The 19,845-nt window shown below is 36.5% G+C and overlaps 2 protein-coding genes across 11 annotated transcripts; both read right to left on the minus strand.

The window, feature by feature from the left end:
• Positions 1-40: 40 nt before the first annotated feature.
• Positions 41-6,238, minus strand: LOC103428067 (uncharacterized). Of its 4 annotated transcripts, none has more exons than XM_008366160.4 (18): positions 5,950-6,238; positions 5,601-5,676; positions 5,237-5,330; positions 4,975-5,083; positions 4,862-4,900; positions 4,679-4,762; positions 4,495-4,556; positions 4,111-4,213; positions 3,546-3,686; positions 3,088-3,156; positions 2,940-2,996; positions 2,586-2,795; positions 2,257-2,340; positions 2,065-2,175; positions 1,496-1,566; positions 1,131-1,352; positions 888-981; positions 41-709 (listed from the first exon to the last, which is right to left on the minus strand). In XM_008366160.4, exons 2-18 carry the CDS (start codon positions 5,659-5,661, stop codon positions 392-394), a joined length of 1,929 nt encoding a protein of 642 aa, XP_008364382.1. In that variant the 5' UTR covers positions 5,662-5,676; positions 5,950-6,238; the 3' UTR covers positions 41-391. The 4 variants fall into 4 exon arrangements, with proteins under 4 accessions (XP_008364382.1, XP_008364384.1, XP_008364383.1 ...); XM_008366162.4 differs by having other exon boundaries at positions 4,975-5,078; positions 5,950-6,131; XM_008366161.4 differs by having other exon boundaries at positions 5,601-5,710; positions 5,950-6,107.
• A 2,352-nt stretch (positions 6,239-8,590) lies between these two features.
• LOC103419999 (telomere repeat-binding factor 1-like) lies at positions 8,591-16,057 on the minus strand. 7 transcript variants are annotated; one of them, XM_070822355.1, is made up of 7 exons: positions 15,729-16,056; positions 14,896-15,101; positions 14,596-14,782; positions 13,285-13,346; positions 11,005-11,065; positions 10,165-10,912; positions 8,591-9,119 (listed from the first exon to the last, which is right to left on the minus strand). In XM_070822355.1, coding segments are annotated over exons 6-7 (312 nt in total). In that variant the 5' UTR covers positions 10,476-10,912; positions 11,005-11,065; positions 13,285-13,346; positions 14,596-14,782; positions 14,896-15,101; positions 15,729-16,056; the 3' UTR covers positions 8,591-9,118. The 7 variants fall into 7 exon arrangements, with proteins under 7 accessions (XP_070678456.1, XP_070678459.1, XP_070678455.1 ...); XM_070822358.1 differs by lacking the exon at positions 11,005-11,065 and having other exon boundaries at positions 10,165-10,559; positions 15,729-16,057; XM_070822354.1 differs by lacking the exon at positions 13,285-13,346.
• Positions 16,058-19,845: the final 3,788 nt, after the last annotated feature.

Here is a 19,845-nt window from a genome sequence, read left to right on the forward strand (position 1 = left end):
ACTGGCGGCTACCGTTGCAAGACATTGATGAAGATATTGGTTAATATGTAAAGGCATCCATACCCTTCTGCCATAAATCTTGGTTCAGCTATTGCTACACCCATACTGTACATGAGCAACAGATGAATACATCCATGTGTGTTCACAGGAGTACTGAAATCCCTAATCACTCAAAAGGAAATCACATTTACAATGCAACCGGTTACAAATGTACAATGACAAGATGCTGCATGAACCTGTTTTTGGCCCTCAACGACTGAGTTTAATTTTCTACTTCTTGAAGAATCGTCACTGTATCCGACTCTCTCGTTAGCATGAATCTGTTCAAAGATAACAGTTATGCTTTGGCGTCTAACCCGTCATGATGAACCATAACTGAAGTTAAAGTAGATCACTCCTGTTTCGGTTGAGAACCATTTTTGTTCATGTTGTCTTTCAATATTTGTGCTGCAAGTATTAGGAGCTCCACCATCTCAAGTCCAGCAGCATAAACAGAATCTATCTTCTCATGGCTGGGCTCCCAATAAGCATGACCAGGCTCATTGCGGATGCTCTGACCATTGAATTCAACGTCTTCATCTGCTGACCAACTAATCGGTAGGGAGCTGCTAAGTGCAGTCTTCACTAGTTTTGCCTCGTTAATAATGTCATTGATAGTTTCTGATAGGCTAGCAAATGTTGTACTTCCAGAAGTCACCGACTCTTTGACCTATAAAGTAGGTTAAGCACAAACACTAAACACATTAATTTCATATGGTAGACCAATGCAAACCCGCTAAACAGACTAGCTTTTGATGAACAGTGTTTCAATGCTAGTGATTAACTAAATAATTAAGAGTGAAAGTTCGCCATATAAAAAACAAAAACATCATAAACTTCCATCAGACCTTTGAAAGGGATAGACGAAGCCTGTGAACTGTAGTAGTCAGATGCTCCATACTTCCCATGCTTTCTTGAAGTGTTGCTATTTCAATTTTCATTCTGAGGAGACAAAAAATGTGGAAGAAAAAGGAATTTGATGTCATATCTACTATCATGTCAGTGGCTAAATCAACGGTGATGCATGTCAAGAACACACATCTACAGTATGTATCATTCAACTCAAATTTACCCAAAATATATTCACAAACCTGGCAAACTCCATGCTATCGGACCTCTTGCCAGATAGATTCCCCTCGACATTTAGGCCACTTGCAGCTTCACGTCCCCTAAAGTCTACATTACCAACCCAACGACTCAAGTACGTTTTCTTCAACAAACTTTTTAGCCTTCCATCCCTTTCATGAGTAATTACTTTCCTATCCCCAATTTCTGCACGCAAATTTTCTCTATTTCTCTCTTGACCAATTCTCCTGCACATGATCATTGATAGTACTTTCAGTAAGTTAAGCAAAAAATCACTAAAAGGCAACGAAGAAAGTTACCCTCAAACAAAGGAAAAATTAACAACACATCTATAATGCCAACATTTCTAAAAGTAAGGCAGAAATCTGACTCTTTAAGCTGATGATAATCCTGCTTCAATTGTGCAAACTCCATTAGAGCTTTTACTTTTTCATTGGTAACCTGAACCAAAAAGAAATAATTGGACAGTTCATCAGTGAATCCAAAAATTGTACAAAACTTTTAAGGTCGCATCGAACAAGGAAATTCATCTGTGAACCAAAAATATTCATGCAAATAATGAAATATCAAACTACACAATAAGATGGAAGTATCTGGAGGTCACCATTGAAATGCTTGAACATTATGTGGCATAGTGATAACACCAATAGATAATGTTTGTCTAGTATGAAATGAAGATCCCATATTAGAGTGAGTGGTCAAATTAACAACAAAGTTTACAGTTAACACACAAGTATATTACAAACATCCACATGAAATTTCACAATTTGTTAGCTCCGCATAACACAGTACCTATAGTGCAGTCTTTCACAAAAAATTTAATGAGTTACCAGGAAATTGCATACAACATCACTGAGCTAATGAGCAGATCGGTTTAGTTACATTCAGATGACTGGAGAGAAACAAGTAATCTGACAGATGGCACTTCAAAGAAGCTACCTGCAGTAAGTTTCTGTGAAGCTCTTCTATTTTTCTTTCAAGAGCTGCATTCACATTTCTGTCAAGTAAATATCTTTCTTCCTGCTGTGAAAGAAGTAATAACGTTGACACCTGAAAAATATTTATGGTTAAAGAAAGAGCAACTGCAAATTAGGAACTATCAGATTTCAAAAAAAAGATAAACCAAAAGACCTTGTCTTGCAATGCCTGTGCAAGGGCTTCAGAGTAATCGTTTCCTCTAACTGCCACAAACTCTGATGAGTCAGGACCACTATTCTGCAATCAGTATGGAAGATATCACGAGTGACAAAATGTAGGTGGAAAATTAGATCAATTACATCCTCAGAACTTCTTTTGAGTTCACCAACCACAAAGAAAAAAAACTCTTTCAAGCAGTGCTTGGCTTGGAGTCAATCAGAAAAAAGGAAGCACTAATTCCAATGAAAGTCCACAAAGATGTCTATTGTCAAACATCACTGAGATAGTAAGCAGTTTCCTCTATTAGGGTGCAGTGAACAAACCTTGGATACCAATTGGGGGTCAGCATCAGTAGTTTTATGCCTTTCGAGTCTGGTTGCATAAATTTGCCTACTATTTTCCTCTATAGCATCAATTACTGATTTGATACTAGCCTTTCCCTCGTTGAGTAAATTCATGATGAGAACTCTATGCTGAGAATGGTAATGATGCAATTCTGCAATCTCATGTTTTATCATTTTATCTGTAAGGATCTGCATGTAAGCCCACCAGATTTACAGTAAGAATGAAATTGAGATTTTTTTTTTATAATTCTTTTTTTTTTTTTTTTTGAGAGAGAAAGAAATTGAGATTGAACTAAATGATTTTCGGTTTAATTTTTTCAAGCAAGAAATTACCTTTTTCTTTTCCAATTCACCAACTCTCCTCTTTAAATGATTTTCAATTTCCAAGCCCTACATGCCACAAGAAGATCAATTTTTGGAAAATAGACCATAAAAATTAGTGTGCAATGCAAAGCTATTAAGTACGAAGCAAGTTGCTTACCATCCGTAGCCTGTTTTGAAGATTATCTACAGATTTCCTTGTCCTCTCGAGCTCTTCCTCTAATGCACTCTGTCTGAGGATAAGTTACTCAAGTTGCATACGGGACATAAAATCTTAATCTAGTGACAACCGCAATTTTTTTTTAATAAATTAGGCAAAAGTTTTCAAATGCAAGCACGATGTCAATTCAATCTGGAAAACTAAACAAGACGACAATATTCTATTTGATTCACAAGGTTCTCAGAGAGAACAGTCAATCTATACTTGTCGAATATGGTTGCTAATGTTTTTATTTCCTCAGCAAAGAGATGTTTAATATTTGGCAATTCTTAAATTAATCCTTTAGATCTACTGTCTCCAGTAACTCAAACTTAGGTTATCATGAATTTATAATGTTTGATATCGTTACCCATTTACCCCTTCACGAGAATGAAAAGTAGAGGGTTATGCAAACTTACAATATATTTAGATGTTGAAGCATCATTGAAACTCCACCATTCTGCAGGATCATGCAAAAGGCATGCACATTTTCTGTCCCAACTTGTACTCTCACATCCCTCAGGGCTTTGCTGCCTGATCTCATAAAATTTATCGATTACCTGTTATGAACATAATATCTCCATAAGAACCATGCCAAATCTTTCTCAAAACAAACTAAGTGAAATAGGACAAAAGGAAAAGAATAAAACTGAAGAACAATGGTCAATGTTAACATAGTTCTAGCTATACCTTGAGCGCACACACGTCTCCAAAAAACCATGCAATATGCTTTCTATTTGCTAAATATTAGTGGAAAGATAACTTGCTGATTGTTTGGGACTGAAAGTGCAATTAAATGCTAGTATCTGATTCGCCAAGTAACATCTTTACATCCTTACGAACATACATCAGATGTTTCTTCATGATTCAGAAGCACGCATTCAGAAAGTCACCATGCTTGATGATTTGAACATTATATAGGTAACATGGATAACATAAGGGAGGGAGGAAGAAGAAAGTGAAAGGGAGGGAACCCAGGATCACCTTCTTGAAAGCTTCAATCTTCTCTTCTTGCATTGCTAAATCACTTTTCAGTTTATCATTAAGTTTCTTCTGTTCAGAACAATCTGCAGTTTGTTCTTCGAACCTGTATCACAAAAAAGATGCACATCATCATGAAAGAAGTATGCTTTCACTTGCATCAGAATTTCATCTTGGCTTTATAGCTCAAAACAATTATGGAAATAACGAAAATGCCTAACCACAAGTTCCTGCAATGACAAGTAGATGCCCAACATATAGGATACAGAAAGCCAAGATTAAAGAAAGTAAAAGTATAACATTTCTGGGAGAGATATTATTCTGGTTTTCTTTTCTAACATTTGCTGCTTCTAATCAATTCTCTATTCGTCAGTGGCTAATAGATACCTCTTCTCTATATCACATAATTTGTTTGACATGAGCTCCTCTTTTTCCTTAGCCTTCTCAGCCTGTGATAAGCCACATAACATATTTAAAACTTTGATTTTCATAAATACCCCAAGCAAAAAAGTACTTAATAAGTGCCATACATGCAGAAAATAAGCTTAAAATAAAGGACAGCTGCCCTAACCTCCATTATTGAATGATCTCGTTCAGCAAAAGCTGCAGCCACACAGCCCTGGAAAAATTTAAGCTGCTTTTCTGCTTCCACATTCTAGGCAAACAAATTCAATATATAAGACCCAAGAACGCCACCATGAAATTAATTTGCATTCATTATTGAGATGTAAAAGAGCGTTCGTGTAAGAGAGACCTTTGCAACCTCTGCACCATGCAGATCAGCCAACTGGCCCTGAAGGTACAAAGCACACATGTTAGCTTTCATAAGCAGTTACACTATCAAGGGAAGAAAGTTAAAGGTCTCACTTTGATTCTGTAAGCCTCCGAAAGCTCTTCTTGAAGATTCACATTATCTCTGGTGCAAGCAGCTAGCTTCTTTTTCAAGTTTTCAATTTCCTGCTCCAAGCCAGCTGTCCTAATATGACATTAAATTTTAATGCAAAACACATTTATAGTTTTCTTCATCGTAGCACCCCAGGGGCCATGGGTGACAAATTTTCCCTTCCCCGCCTCCACTATAAAGACTGGAAAACAACTTGATCGTATTGACTGGGGACGGAAGTTATACCTTTGAAAATGCATCTTAGTGGCCACAACAAGGTAGCTTGGACCAGCTTGTTGCATACACAGTTGTTCAATGTCTTTGCGCAATTCATCACGCTCTGCACAACATTATAATCCACATATATTATCTTTCATGTTAGTATAGATTAGACACCAAAATCCAACTCAGGGTCACAAACTGAACAACACGGTATATACAGAAGCGCAACTTATGTGTTTGCAATATACAGGACCGCACAAAACCAACTTCCGAATTAGCGTAGCATAATGAATAGCCAGACCAATTCTATTTAAAAGAAAGAAAAACAAAACCAACAACAACAACAACATAAATTGGAGATTGATGACACAATAAAATTAGCACACACCATTTTCGAGCTGATGAATTCGAGCCAACAACGATTCCTTATCGCTTAAATCTTCATCCATTGTCAGAAACAGAAGCTGAGGTCAAACCTTAAAAGCATCAGGCAATAAACTTACCAATTACCATAACCAACCCATTCGCAGAACATGATTCCCAAGTAAAAAACGACCCCGTTTCACAATTTGGATATTGCAAGAAGCCCACGAACCAAAATTCAACAGAATAAAATGACCAAGATCAATAATTTAATTCAAAAGAATACTTGAACGTAAGAGAAAACGATTGGAATTGAATAATTTTAGATTTAAGGGTTGGAAACAAAGGGAAAGACTTCATCTTTTTAGTGTTACCTGAATATGAATAGGAACAACGACAACAGCAACGGGAGGAATTCAGATTCAAGGTCGGAGAGGAGCGGAGAGGAGAAGGAGTTTGCTTTCGTTTGCTCGCTGCAAGAACTCAATCTGAAAGAAGGCTGGGGTGGTGGGTGTTTCGTCTCTGTCTTTTATTTTTTATTTGAGACATAATTACTGGGTCTAAATACGAAAAAAATATATTAGTGTAGAAAGAATGTAGTGCACTGGATTCTGAAATTTTTTTACTCTAATTTTGGACTGACTATTGGTCAAATTGTGGGCCTCTTCTAAATTTTTCTCTTCGCCAACTATACTGACGTTTGCTACATTTCATATCTATAGCATTGGTGACTCGACAGACAAGTGTATATGGAAACTAACTAGTGATGGTAACTTTTCTTTGAAGTCTACCTATGTGATGGACTTAGACGCTACTATGAATACTAAGCGGCAATAGAGTTTTATCTGGGAGTTGCATCTTCCCCTTAAAGTGCTCTCTTTTCTTTGGCTTGTGTTGCTGGACAAATTATTGACCAATGTTCAACGAGTTGGACAATCCTTCATGTGGCAGATGTGATGGTGATTTTGAATCAATTATTCACGTCTTTAGAGACTGCTCCTTTGCTGCTAAAGTTTGGAGAAGTTTCCTTGTTCCTGATCAATTTTTTACTAATGCATGTACTACTAATTGGTTCCAAAATAATCTCTCTTTCAAAATATTAGTCTTGGATAATTTGGAATGGAGACTTTTTTTTTGCATTACCTGTTGGCTCTATGGCACTGGCGAAACAAAAATATTTTTGAACAAGATTTTTCTCCCCTTAATGATCCCAAATCTATGATCATTACCCATTTGAAATATTGGATTCTAGCAAATATGATTTCTTTAGTAAAATCCCTTTGAACACATGCTTTTCTTCATTGGGAACCTCCTCCTAAGGGTTGGGTAAAGCTTAATGTTGATGTCGCAAGGGGGAGGCCAACTTCAATGGTGCTGATGGCGTCCTTAGAAGCTCGTCGAGGGCATGGGTTTCTGGTTTTTGTGCCCATCTTGGTTGAGGTGAGATTCTATGTGATAAAGTTTTGGGTGTTTTTATTGGGGTAAACTATCGGTTTACCCCCTGAACTTTCACCTCACTTTCGATTTCCCCCCTGAACTTTTCTATTGGAAAATTAAGGACTCAAACTAATTTTTTTAGCCAATTTGCCCCCTACCGTTAGTTTTTCATATATTCCATCCATATTTCCGTTAAGTGAGACCATGTGCATAACATGTGAGGATAGTTAAGTCATTTCAATTTAAAAATGATTAAAAACTGAAAATAAATAATAATAATAATTTTCCCCCTATTTTTTCCCGCTAATTCATATCCTCAATTTTAATTTTCCCTCTCATTCCTATGCATGAGAAATAACATATGGTGTTATTGTCTTCATAAGTACCTAAGTTAATCTTTTTTTTTAAGCATGTACTACCATTTTTATTTTCTCTAACAAATTAATAATTTGACAAATGCTCATGGTGTTATTGTCTCCAAAGAAGTGCATTAATATAAGAAACATGTCCATAAAAAAGACTAGGGTTTCTTATATTAATGCACTGCTTTGGAGACAATAGCACCATTAGCATTTGTCAAATTATTAATTTGTTAGAGAAAATAAAAATGGTAGACAATAACACCATATGTCATTTCTCATGCATAGGAATGAGAGGGAAAAATAAAATCGAGGATAGGAATTAGCGGGAAAAAATAGAGGGAAAGTTTTGCTTTTTTTATTATTTTCAGTTTTTAATCATTTTTAAGAGTGAAATAACTTAACTACCCTCACATGTTGTGCATATGGTCTCACTTAACGGAAATATGGATGGAATATATGAAAAGCTAACGGTAGGGGGCAAATTGGCTAAAAAAATTAGTTTGAGTCCTTAATTTTCCAATGGAAAAGTTCAGGGGGGAAATCGAAAGTGAGGTGAAAGTTCAGGGGGTAAACCGACAGTTTACTCTTTTTATTGGGTTGCAACTTGCATGGAATAATGAAATTAAGAAGATTATGGTAGAATCAGATTTTGCTCTTGCAATTTCAAATGCAAAAGTGGATAATCACCCCCCTAGGAAGTTTAGTATTGAATTGTTGTACCCTTATGCACCAACACTGGTTTGGTGAAATTCATCATATCTATCGTAAAAAGAATTTTGTTGCTAATGATTTGGCTCATTTAGGTTTGTCATGCAGTTTAGGTTCAGAGTTTTCTGAGCAAGCTCCTCATTCTTGTCATTGGTTACCAATTGCAGATATAGCTGAAGTTTCATGACCTCGTCGTGATCTTGTATTGTAATCTTTCTTTTTCTTTCAGGGCCATGCCCAGTTGTCAACCAAAAAAACAAAACAAAAAAAAATTTATTCGCCATTTTAATATGATATTCAATTGGAATTTTGAGTTCCTTGGGGAGAAATCCGTAAAATTAGAATTTTGAATTTCTTGTTTTTTTAACAAAGAATTTTGAAAATTTTTAAATTGTAGTCTCTGTCTTTGTTGTCGGGAGAAAAACTAAGGTCAGTATTCGGAACCGTTGCGATATTCCAACTGTATTGCCGGCAATCGTCATAATAACATAAATATAAGCTCAAAACGGTGGGGGCAAAAACTATATCATTGAATCAGACTAAACACTACGATCCAGAAGCATATACATCTTGTTGCTATATGAATGAACTAACCCAACCAATGACAGCATGCCCTAAGCCCTCGAGTTAGTAGGGAAGACCCCGCTCTAAACGGGCGGAGAGCAGGGCGGCGCAAGAGTCACCTTCGAAGATAAAAGTGATAGCCGCCTCCTCCGTTCTTTAAGGCCAAGAAAAACAAGGTAAAGAAAAAATAACAAGACAATTACAAAAAACTTTTCTATCCCACTGTGAGTCCTAATTTTCTGCGTTACAATGCAGATTTATGGTTTGCAAAAGGAAATGAACAACTGCCATGAACCAGACGGGTCTCAATACCTACCTTCCTACAATGAAACTAATCAAAATACAAATCACCCATCTCTGTGTAGGTGAATTTGATAACATAATTTACAATTACAATGAAACATGCGCCGGTCCCAAGAAACTTCTGGTTCATTGCTCTTTCATGTTTCGAACTTCAATCAGGGACGATTCATCTGGCATATATTGACAGGAAAGTAAAATCAAATTCAAAAGCTTGGTAGAGATAATGAGACAAAGTTACAATCCAATTACCGTAAACCCTGTTTAGACTAATAACGATGGAGAGAAAATGTTGTGGGCATGTGTGGCTTCATTATAATCATTAAACAAAAAAATAAATGCTGAACTAGAACAACAGCCAGATACATACTCGAGTCCAACAACAAAGTTACATTACGCGCTTCACACACACACATATATATTACAAGCATCTACAAATACACAATATCTTTGTTGGTTGGAGTGCAGTTACGAAGAGAGAGGTTTTGTGCAAGGAAGGAGACTGAATTGGTTGAGAGAGAGAACCAAGCAGATGTTGAATTCAGGGGAAAAAGAAAAACCAAGTAATGTATAGTCATCATGTTATCTTGCATTCGGCCCAGGTTGCACACGCAATTTTCAATTGTGGAGAATAATTACCGTCTATTGGCTTTTTATCCAAAATTGTTCCTGAAATTTGCGTAACTCCTCAATTTGGTCCCTAAGATTTGAAATCAATAGAGGTGGTCCCTGAGTTTGTCCACCACCAATCATTTTGGTCATTGCTTGAAAAATCTCCATTAAATAAAGATAAAATGACAAAAATACCCTCAAATTTTGTCAAATCATTTTGGCCCATTGTTTATTAAATTGAGCGTATTTTAGTCATTTGGTCCTTATTTAACATAATTTTTCATGGAATGACCAAAATGCCCATTGTTTATTAAATTGAGGGTATTTTTGTCATTTTGGTCCTTATTTAACATAATTTTTCAAGGAATGACCAAAATGATTGACGGTGGACAAACTCTAAGACCACTTCTATTGATTTCAAATCTCAGGAACCAAAGTAATGAGTTATGTAAATTTTAGGGACCATTTTGGCTAAAAAGCCTTGTCTTTTTGCCAAAAGCAAGCATAAACTCAAGCCAAGATTATAAACTCACAACTTAAGCATTTCAACTCAAGACAAGACAATAAATTCACTGTAAAAAAGATAATATGCTATGTGAACTTTACCATCTTCGCAGCATTTCTTCCTTTAGTGTCTTCATAGCTGCATCTGCAAAAGCTTGTGCTGCTTCTGCATCAGCTTCAGCAGCCTCAGTCTCCCTGGCTGCCTCTTCGGCTTCAGCAATGGCAGCTTCTTCATCTTTCACTGCTTGAGCAGCAGCTAAAGCAGCTTCTTCGGGGGTCATAGTCCTCATCTTCGCAAGCTCCAAATCAATTTGGGCTTTCATCAGGATAGCCTCATCATTGTCAAATTTTAGGGACGCCATGTCTTCCCTCAAAAGGAGACGCCATTGTCTTCCCTCAAAAGGAGACGCCATTGTCTCCCCTCAAAAGGATACGTTGATGAATTTCTTCTTTTTTCATAAAACGCTGGAGTAGGTGCACCTGAATCTGCGCTTTACCTATCAAAACAAAAACCCAAACTAGAAATAAAATCAAACTCCAACAACTCTAATCATATTCAATTCCAGGGTTAACATCTCTTGAGGAATATCATGGCTTCAACTAGTGTCCTTTCTTTTTTTTTAAATGAAAATCCCAATTGAAGCACATGAACAAGACAGTATTTCTAAGTAAATTATATATCCAAGTACCAGCAAGCATTAAGTATCATAATATCCTCGATATTTCTCCTTCTACCAAGAATCAGCATTAGATAAAAAGGCTGTTTTTTTTTCTTACACAGTACACTTCATTCAAAATTTCCATCCAACTTCCGCAGATATCAATATTTTCTTGATTTCCATCAACACTACTTTTACATTGTAAATATTTTCATCAATATCCATATTTAATATCAGAGATAACCAAATATAAATCATATTTATAAGCAGAATATGACATTACTTTTCCATTTTTTGTCCAATGTGATCAAAGATTCTCAAGCCATAGCCAAACTCTCTTGAAGCTGTGAATCATAAATCATTTCATAATGCTTCATTTACATATGTAAAAGTTGGTTTGGTAGAGTATGGTATCAAATAAGAAGATATGGGTGGCTCACATATGATGATTTCAATAAACCTTTAATACATGGAATAAATTAGAATTTTACACAATTCAATCACCAATATCTTCTTTTGACAAAAAAAAATAAAAATCACCAATATCTTCACTGCATTCAAAGTTTGGGGAACAATAAACCGTCAATATAAAGCCCTTTTTTTTTATCTACCAAATCTAAGAAAAACTAAGGTGAAAATCTCAGTAAATCATTGTACTACCATGTAAAAAATAAATCCAATTATAGGTGTCAACATGAAATGGAAGAGTACAAGCTGGATGGATGAAGTGGAAGAGTGCATCCGGCGTGTTGTGTGACCGTCGTAGGCCACTGAAGCTCAAGGGAAAATTTTATAGGACGGCAATAAGGCCGGCGATGCTGTATGGCACAGAATGTTGGGCGGTGAAGCATTAACACGTAGGTGTAGTGGAGATGAGGATGCTTCGTTGGATGTGTGGGCACATGAGAAAGGATAAGATTAGGAATGAGGATATCCGAGGTAAAGTAGGAGTAGCCGAAATTGAAGGAAAGAGGAGAGAAAATCGGTTACGGTGGTTTGGACATGTGCAAAGAAGGCCTACTGACACTCCGGTTCGAAGATGTGACTACGGGACAGAGGTTCAGGGCCGAAGGGATAGAGGAAGACCTAGGAAAACTTTGGAAGAGACCCTGAGAAAAGACTTAGAGTACTTGGATCTAACGGAGGACATGACACAAAACTGAGCGCAATGGCATTCTAGGATTCATATAGCCGACCCCACTTAGTGGGAAAAGGCTTTGTTGTTGTTGTTGTTGTATAGGTGTCAACATGAAAAATGGGACCACGAAACAAGTTAAAAACATAAGAATAAACCGATTGTATCAGAAACCAGCAGGTTAAGCCCCCTTTAAACCTATATCATGGAACCAGTACAGAAGCTGAGATTGGACTGAAATGCTTATCTTAAAGCCCTAAACCGTAATAGAAAATCCAATAAGGGGGAGGGGAGGAGGAGAAGTGGGGTAGGCAATAGAAGGAAAGAGAGAATCGAATGCATGGAAAAGAAAAATACCGATTTGGACCTCTGCATCCTTCACCCCAAAGCAAGAGCACTGTGTTCTCTCCCAACTTTGTTTTTTGGCCTTCTCACCAAATCCAACAATGAAAACACGAAGGGGAGGGAGACAACTAGGTATAAAGAGGAAAGGTGGACCGAGAAAAGCAGGAAAACCAAGGAAGTGTTGTACTTTTATGCGCAAACGGAAGCGAATTCTAACAAAGTACCAATATCAACGTCGTAGGTGAAAGCTAAAACAAACAATCTCAAACTAACACAAGAGATTTACGTGGTTCGGCGTAAAGCCTACGTCCACGAGCAAAGCACAGCGAGGAATTTCACTAAACAAATGGAGATTACAAAAGAGTGTTTAAACTCTCACAACCCAAATCCCACAAATTACAAACCCTAAACCAAACGAGTAGAGAACCCAAAACCAACAGAGAAGATTCTCCCAAATTGCCCTCGAACTCACAAACTCACAAATTGACTCTCACCAAATTTGTCAAACAAATGAGCCACACTAAATACACTAACCCTAAGGTCCTATTTATAGTGCATAGGACTTAGGTTACAATAAGAATCCTAAAAAAAAAGGTCGTACCCAGTGCACAAGGCTCCCGCTTTACGCAGGGTCTGGGAGAGGTGAATGTCAGCTAGCCTTATCCCCATTTAAGGAGAGGCTGCTCCCAAGTCTCGAACCCGAGACCTACCGCTCATGGGCGAAGGCACTTGCCATCGCACCAAGTGCGAGCTCTTCAAATAGGTAATAAATTCAAATCCTAATCAAATAGGTAATTAACAAAATCTCTCCACCAAGGAAACTAACTAAGAAGTCAAAACCAAACCCAAATAGGACACCAAAACCAAATAGGTAATAGAAACCTAATTTATTGCATCATCCTAATTTTGAGCCAAAAACCTAACAGGAAGATAATGTATGACTCAAAACATAAAATTATTTTTAATTCAAGATGTCCAGATACCGATTTTATTCAAATAAAGAAAAAGTTCGGGAGATTTACAGGAAATACATCACGCAAAACTATTTTTATTGAATTTAGAGAGCATAAGAGAAGAACCTACCTGCACTCGTACAAATGGAATGTTAAGCAGTGACCAGATTGCCAAAACCGAGGCAAAAGGCACTACATGGACCATAGAAAAGTGCAATTTATCAAGTGATCAATCAGATCTCGAATGATTAAATCAGAGAAAATCTAGGATAAAAAAACCAGCAAGACTGTTTAATTAGTTATCTTCTAAACCTCATTAATTAAATCTGGAAATTACCATGTAAGGGAATTTCAATCAGAACAAGTATGAAGTTGCCAATCACCTATGAAAATGTGTTCCCTTCATGTAGAGCGTAAGTTGACAGTTATTAAAAATTATTATTATCATGTGGCACGTGTAGCTCCAGTTAAGGTGAACATATGCTCCCACACCCAAAGTGGCAGTTTGATCACCCATACCCCTTTGGCCCCATTATTGAACTTTCTAGTACTCCAAAAAACACAACTAAGCCAACCACCCTCATCTAAGAATACTTTAGTTTGAACAAATCCACAACTATTTTAGAAGTGTTATATACTGCTAGGCATGCAGCATATTCCCATATGATCCTTGTTTTTGGAGTACCCATTCCAATATGATGACAAACCTCGGAAAACCTAACCTTTTTATGTATGTGCACATCATTTGATTAATTACCGAACAACAATCAAAAACCACATTGCATGCAACAATTCTGACCCTTTAAATCCAACTTGTTTGTAAGTGCATGAAAATAACAACTCCATGCACATTAAGAAGTCTTTAATTGTTTGTTCCACAAAAAGCACATAATCTAACACCAAAAGACCATAAAGCTAAATATATAGGACACAACGTTTATTAGACCACAAAATATATTTACCTTAATCAGTTTACGAAAAATTTAAAAAGAGAACTCAACTAGTGAACTTGTTTACCACAAAATATAATTAGTCCACAGTAAACTACAAATTAACATATAAGATTACTTGTCCCCATTATTTAGCATTTCAAATTATGAAAAATTTAAAAAGAGAACTCAACTAGTGAACTTCTTAATCTTAATGAGTATAACAAACAAAATCTCCTACATGTTAACAAGAGAGATGCAATGCTGGGTCCATTCCATTTTTTATATCTTCATATAGTTCAATCAGTCCTCCAATTTTAAAATGAAGTCACTAATCTCACACAGCTAACCAATCTAAACCCTTCAAAATGTCATGAATAACATTAACAAACAAATCAACCTGCTGAATCGCACAAGACTTATTTGTCTCAAAACTGAACAGAATATTTCAGATGGGCAATATTTAAGTATGAGAATGGCAATGAATTCGAAAGTCAAGAAAACTGTCTAACCTCACAATAGATTTTCTGGGACCAGAAATCTGCTGGGTCCCACTGGAAATTGAAATAGGCTTAGCTTCCATGTTTTCATCATCGCTTTGAGCAACATTACTGAGAGCCATAGAGTTCTAAGTGTTTTCTTAGCCTTCTCTCGAAAGCCCCATCCATTTGCCATGACACTCATATTTCTCCACTTATCCTACCCACGATAGATACAAAATAATGTAAAAATTGATAAAAGCATCAGTGAACTTCATATCTAACATCATGAGTATTATGATAACAAGTAAATAGTGTTAAAAGAAACCTTACCTTAAGATCTACATTTGAACGAGTATACAGAACACCACTAAATTCTGGATGTTTTAAGTATGGTCCGCCATTTTCCTGCACCATGTTTAATAACTCCAGCTTTAAGGGCTGATTCTTCTTCTGCCGTCCATTTCTGCTTAGGAGCACCCACAGAGGAACTCTGCCAGAGAATCAATCTGCAAAGCCTTAGTGGTCTATATTAGAGCCTACACCCAAGGAAAAAACTTGACATAAGAAAACACATCAAAAATAAAAAAACGAACATCAGTAAACGTTATAATCAAACAGAAGCAACTGTAAAATTGTATTACAATAAACGCCTTCAAACATGGTTTGTATTTGGATCTAGGATTTGAATTTCAGATCCACATTTGTTTTGATGCATTCGAAATGCAACGATTGTAAAGTATCTTGTTTGAAGGCCAAAACAAACAAATCAACAGTTTCATTCAACATTTAAAAAAATTGACACATTGAAGCTGTATCACAGTTTAGTAAAGTTTCCCCACTACTCCTCAATACTCAAATGTGGACACCAGAAATACCAAATTTTACATAATAAAAACAATAATTTTGTAACTTAATACTCTATTTTAAAATAATAAGATTCATATTCAAACCTAAAAGCATCCACAACAAAATTCAACAGCAGAATGTGAAATTTCATATCCCACAAACAAAACGAACCCTAAATTCCCAATACTTATTCAAAAGGGAAACCCCATACAATTCAATTTCCCAATCAAATATCACAAGTTTGTTCAAATCACGAATCCAGACAATAAGAATCGAAATTACACGAAGGGAAAGGGGATTAAGGCACAGACAATTACCAGAAATAGTCGTCTAATTCACCGAATTATGGTTTGAATTCGATTCCAAGTTTAATTTCGATTCGATATTCAGGGGCTCTGAGATTTGATTTGAATTCAGTTCAGAGGGTCCGGCGCCCGCGGGCGGGGGGGGCGGCGGCCGGGCGGGGCGCGAAGGCGAAGGCGTTGGTTGCTGCTCTCTCGCGTCCACCTGGGATTTTTGCGGATCGACACGAAAAATCAGTTTCAGGTATTGCTGGCCAACAGTGACAAGCAAGTTCCGTTCTACTTTGATATGGTAGTGACACGTACACAAAGGCCACTCATGCGGGTCCGGAGCTATTTATCTGTTGCCACACATTAGGGCATCCATAGTTTCCAAGTTTTATTTTCTTGTTCAGCGGATGATGGTGTTTCAAACTTGGGACTCATTTAAACATGTTGAAATATTATTAAACTCCTAATTAATTTTCAATTCAAACATTTCCTATATAAAAAATTAAATTGTAATAAGTTTGTACTTATAAAATTTTTATAAAAATATATGTATCCATTGGGACTCATTTAAACATGTTGAAATATTATTAAACTCCTAATTAATTTTCAATTCAAACATTTCCTATATAAAAAATTAAATTGTAATAAGTTTGTACTTATAAAATTTTTATAAAAATATATGTATCCATTCTTAAATATACCAATTTGTTAAAAATGTACTGACACACCCCAACCCGGAATATTCACTAAGACTCCGAATCAAGCTGTGATGGCCGACACCTGGAAAGTGACGAAGCCATAAAGTATAGTGATGTGGAAAATATGAACAAATTTAAACCTAAAAGTGTCTAATGACAAGAGTGTGTTGTGAGCGGGAATGAACTCATTTCACACGCAATGTCATAGTATAAGTAAAGTACAATAGTGTGGGTAAGGATTGTACCCTCAGAGATAGCCACCTATACTGAAATTTGTCAAGAATCCTCGTTAATACAAACTTTCATCAGCTAAACCTGGATGGGCGAAAAACAGAAAACATGAGTGGGCAAAAACAAAGTTTTTTGAAACCATTTCTCTTTCCAAAAATAATAACCCATCACCGTAATACCCGTATAATTTCCCAAAAAATAATAATACATACGTATAAAGAAATCAGGCTCGAAAGCAATGAAAACCAAAGTATGTGTCTATGTAAGCCAGGTGATGTAAATCAATATAAAATAATATATCAGCCGGAGTCATCTAACGTGACCTATAAGGCTGAATCTATAGCTCATAACCAATTCCTGCAAACGAGTTGAAACCATCTAATGTGGTCTGTACGACAGGCTGGCTGTAAATAAATACGCTCAAGTGCTACGATCACGTGAAGGTTGTGCGAAGTATCACAAGTCACCTACGAGTTGGAACCACCTTATGTGGTCTGTACGACAAGCTGGCACCTGCCTTGGATCCAAGGTGAGCATACGGTGCGAGAGGTGAACGATTACGTGAAGGTTAAGCCCTTACCTCGGGCGGAGCACTAACATCGAGGGTGCAGGATAATGAGTTCTAAATACATTTATGCATAACCATACACAATGCAACCACTATCATCATAATGTACTCACCTAAAGCTTACCTAGGCCTCTGCAGTATCATTCCATATTATGCAAAACTATACTAATGCAAATACTAAGATATAATGCATCCTTGACATGGCATTTAATTCACAAATTCATTTAAAAACAATTTCTGGAAATCGTAAAGCATATATACATATATATAGAAAACAAAAGCCCACTCACCTGGAGTTCACGCTACAACTCCCTAGCACGAATATCGAGGCGTCCCGAACTATCTGCCCCTAGAACAATTATCAAATCACATCTCAGAATTCTTATCAATAGAATATATATAACTTACGTAAACACATCCTTAAGGACGTTCTAGAATGATTTGAGACCAAAGTTGGTAGGTCTACAACCTTACGTAACTCAATCCAGAAGATCCGCTCCTCGGATTTCGGATCAATAACTTCCAAGGATCCACATTATGCTTTTAAAATATCATCCTAAAATTTCATTATGATCCAATGGTTGGAGCTCCGCCAATTGCAAATTCAAGTGGCGGTCAACGTCTTATTTTACGAACTTACAAATCCAATTTGGGAAGATCCGTGCGTCAGATTCCTGATCCGTAAGTTCCCATGATCCTCAAATATTATGTACTACAACATATTAAAGTTTGGTGACGATCCAACGATTGGATCGTCAATTCATATTTTTAGTAAGTAACGCACCTTAATCAAACTAGATTCATAATAATCAAATCACATCATATGGATATCAAATTTGAGATCAATATATCGATTTATCGTAAAATAGCATTGGCGGTCCACTGGCCACGTGCCGCCACTGGTGGCGGTCGGCCGTCCCGACTCGTCGAAAAATTCAACTATTTTTAAAAATTCTCAAACTTCATAGAAATAAAGATCTCAATGAGTGAAACAACTTTCATACCTGTGACTAAGGCCAATTTGGCCGGGAAAAGCCCAAATTTTGCCACGAACCTCTGGAAACCCTAAAAGGGTGAACTTCGATTCGTCCCTTCCGTCGCTCCGCTGCCCACAGTGTTGATTGGGCTTTGTTCCTAGACACTAAAGACACCTGAAGATGGTGATGGTTGACGGAAGAGCTTGCAGAAACGACAACGATTCGCTAAAGAACCCACGGCACCGTCGGGGTTGATCTTCATAAAACATGGATCCAATCTCGTCTAACTTGGACATAAATGAAAAGGAAATGATGATGGGTTGTTCTCCTGTTAGTGGTTCCTTTGAATCGTCGGAAAAATTGACGGAAATGGCAATGGAATTGTGTAGAAATTTGGGTCAAGGAACCGGGTCACGGTTTCAAAACGAGTCAAAGGGGAGAGCTCCTGATCCGCTGCTTTCTCCCTTTCTCCTTTCCCCTCCTTTCTTTTCTCCCCCTATTCGTCACTCACTTCTCTCTCTTCTCCCCATTTGCCTTCATCTCTCCTTCATTCTCTCCTTAATTTCCTATCTCCACTGCCTATCACCATTTTTCTTTAATCTGGGCTACACATGTGGCTCCAACAGATTTTTGTCCAAAAATCTAAAGCATTCTAGAATTTATTAATTTACAATTTTACCCTCAACTTTAAACGTTAATATCTCATTCGTTATAACTCCAAATTGCATTCCGTTTGCGCCCACGCATCCATAGTGATGAGTACTACAAGAATACGCCAAAGAAAACAAACCTTACATGACACGACACGGTAGTCAACAAAAGTCAACAATTTGCCTTGAAGGGCATTTTCATAGCTTTACTTATTAAAATTATATAAACCGTAAAATTGGGATACATGTACCCTTTTTTTAATATAAAATGTAACCATTTTTTTATAAAAAAAATTCATTCAATGTTTTCTCTAATCCATTTTTTAAACTTATATGGGTACATTCTATTTCGTTGATTTGAGAATGTATCCATGTCAAGGTCAAGTTTAATAGAAGAAATTTAATAATGTTATTAAGCCTAATATCCTTTTTTTTGTGCTTTTGAAAAATGTACCCATGTTTTGGTACAATAAATTTTTGGTTAGTTTTGATAAATGTGCCCGTGTGTGTGTGTACACACACAACATATTGAAGAGTATAATTCATCTTTAATATTTTTAATCCCATAATTATGCATGTTATTTGAAATCTCATTAATATAAATAACTTCATTTTTAATTTAAAAATATGATAACCTACATAAAAATACATTATTACATTAAATCAGGAACTTCGATCAAAAACTAAAAATCACAAATGTTTCAGTCAAAGAACATTGGTAGTTAGGGACCGCATCCAAAGTGTCCCTTCAAATAATCTGATCTAGTTAGTCTCAAATAAAAACTTCAACTTTTTCTTGTATGCTAGAAACATAAAATCACAAAAAGTAGATGTTAAGCGACTAGCATTTGGTTTACTAATTAATAATTGTCTTCATGTGGTTAAGAAAGATTCTTATATATATGTTCGACTTACAGATACAAAAATTGTTTATATACGATGAGTTTGATACGTAGATGTAGTTGGCCATTATAGTGAACAAACTATCTGCAATTCGCCAATTCCCCATGCGTTATG

Source organism: Malus domestica, chromosome 05 (genome assembly GCF_042453785.1).
Source record: "Malus domestica chromosome 05, GDT2T_hap1".
Lineage (NCBI taxonomy): Eukaryota > Viridiplantae > Streptophyta > Magnoliopsida > Rosales > Rosaceae > Malus > Malus domestica.

What these genes read in the sequence shown, in the direction of transcription:
- LOC103428067 (XM_008366160.4), bottom strand. Translation starts at nt 5,661, where the DNA reads ATGGATGAAGATTTAAGCGATAAGGAATCGTTGTTGGCTCGAATTCAT. An exon ending in CGGAGGCTTACAGAATCAAA is followed by an intron (nt 4,901 to 4,974) that starts GTGAGACCTTTA and finishes TTGTACCTTCAG; the next exon opens with GGCCAGTTGGCTGATCTGCA. An exon ending in GAGATCATTCAATAATGGAG is followed by an intron (nt 4,557 to 4,678) that starts GTTAGGGCAGCT and finishes GGCTTATCACAG; the next exon opens with GCTGAGAAGGCTAAGGAAAA.
- LOC103419999 (XM_070822358.1), bottom strand. Translation starts at nt 10,475, where the DNA reads ATGGCGTCTCCTTTTGAGGGAAGACAATGGCGTCTCCTTTTGAGGGAA.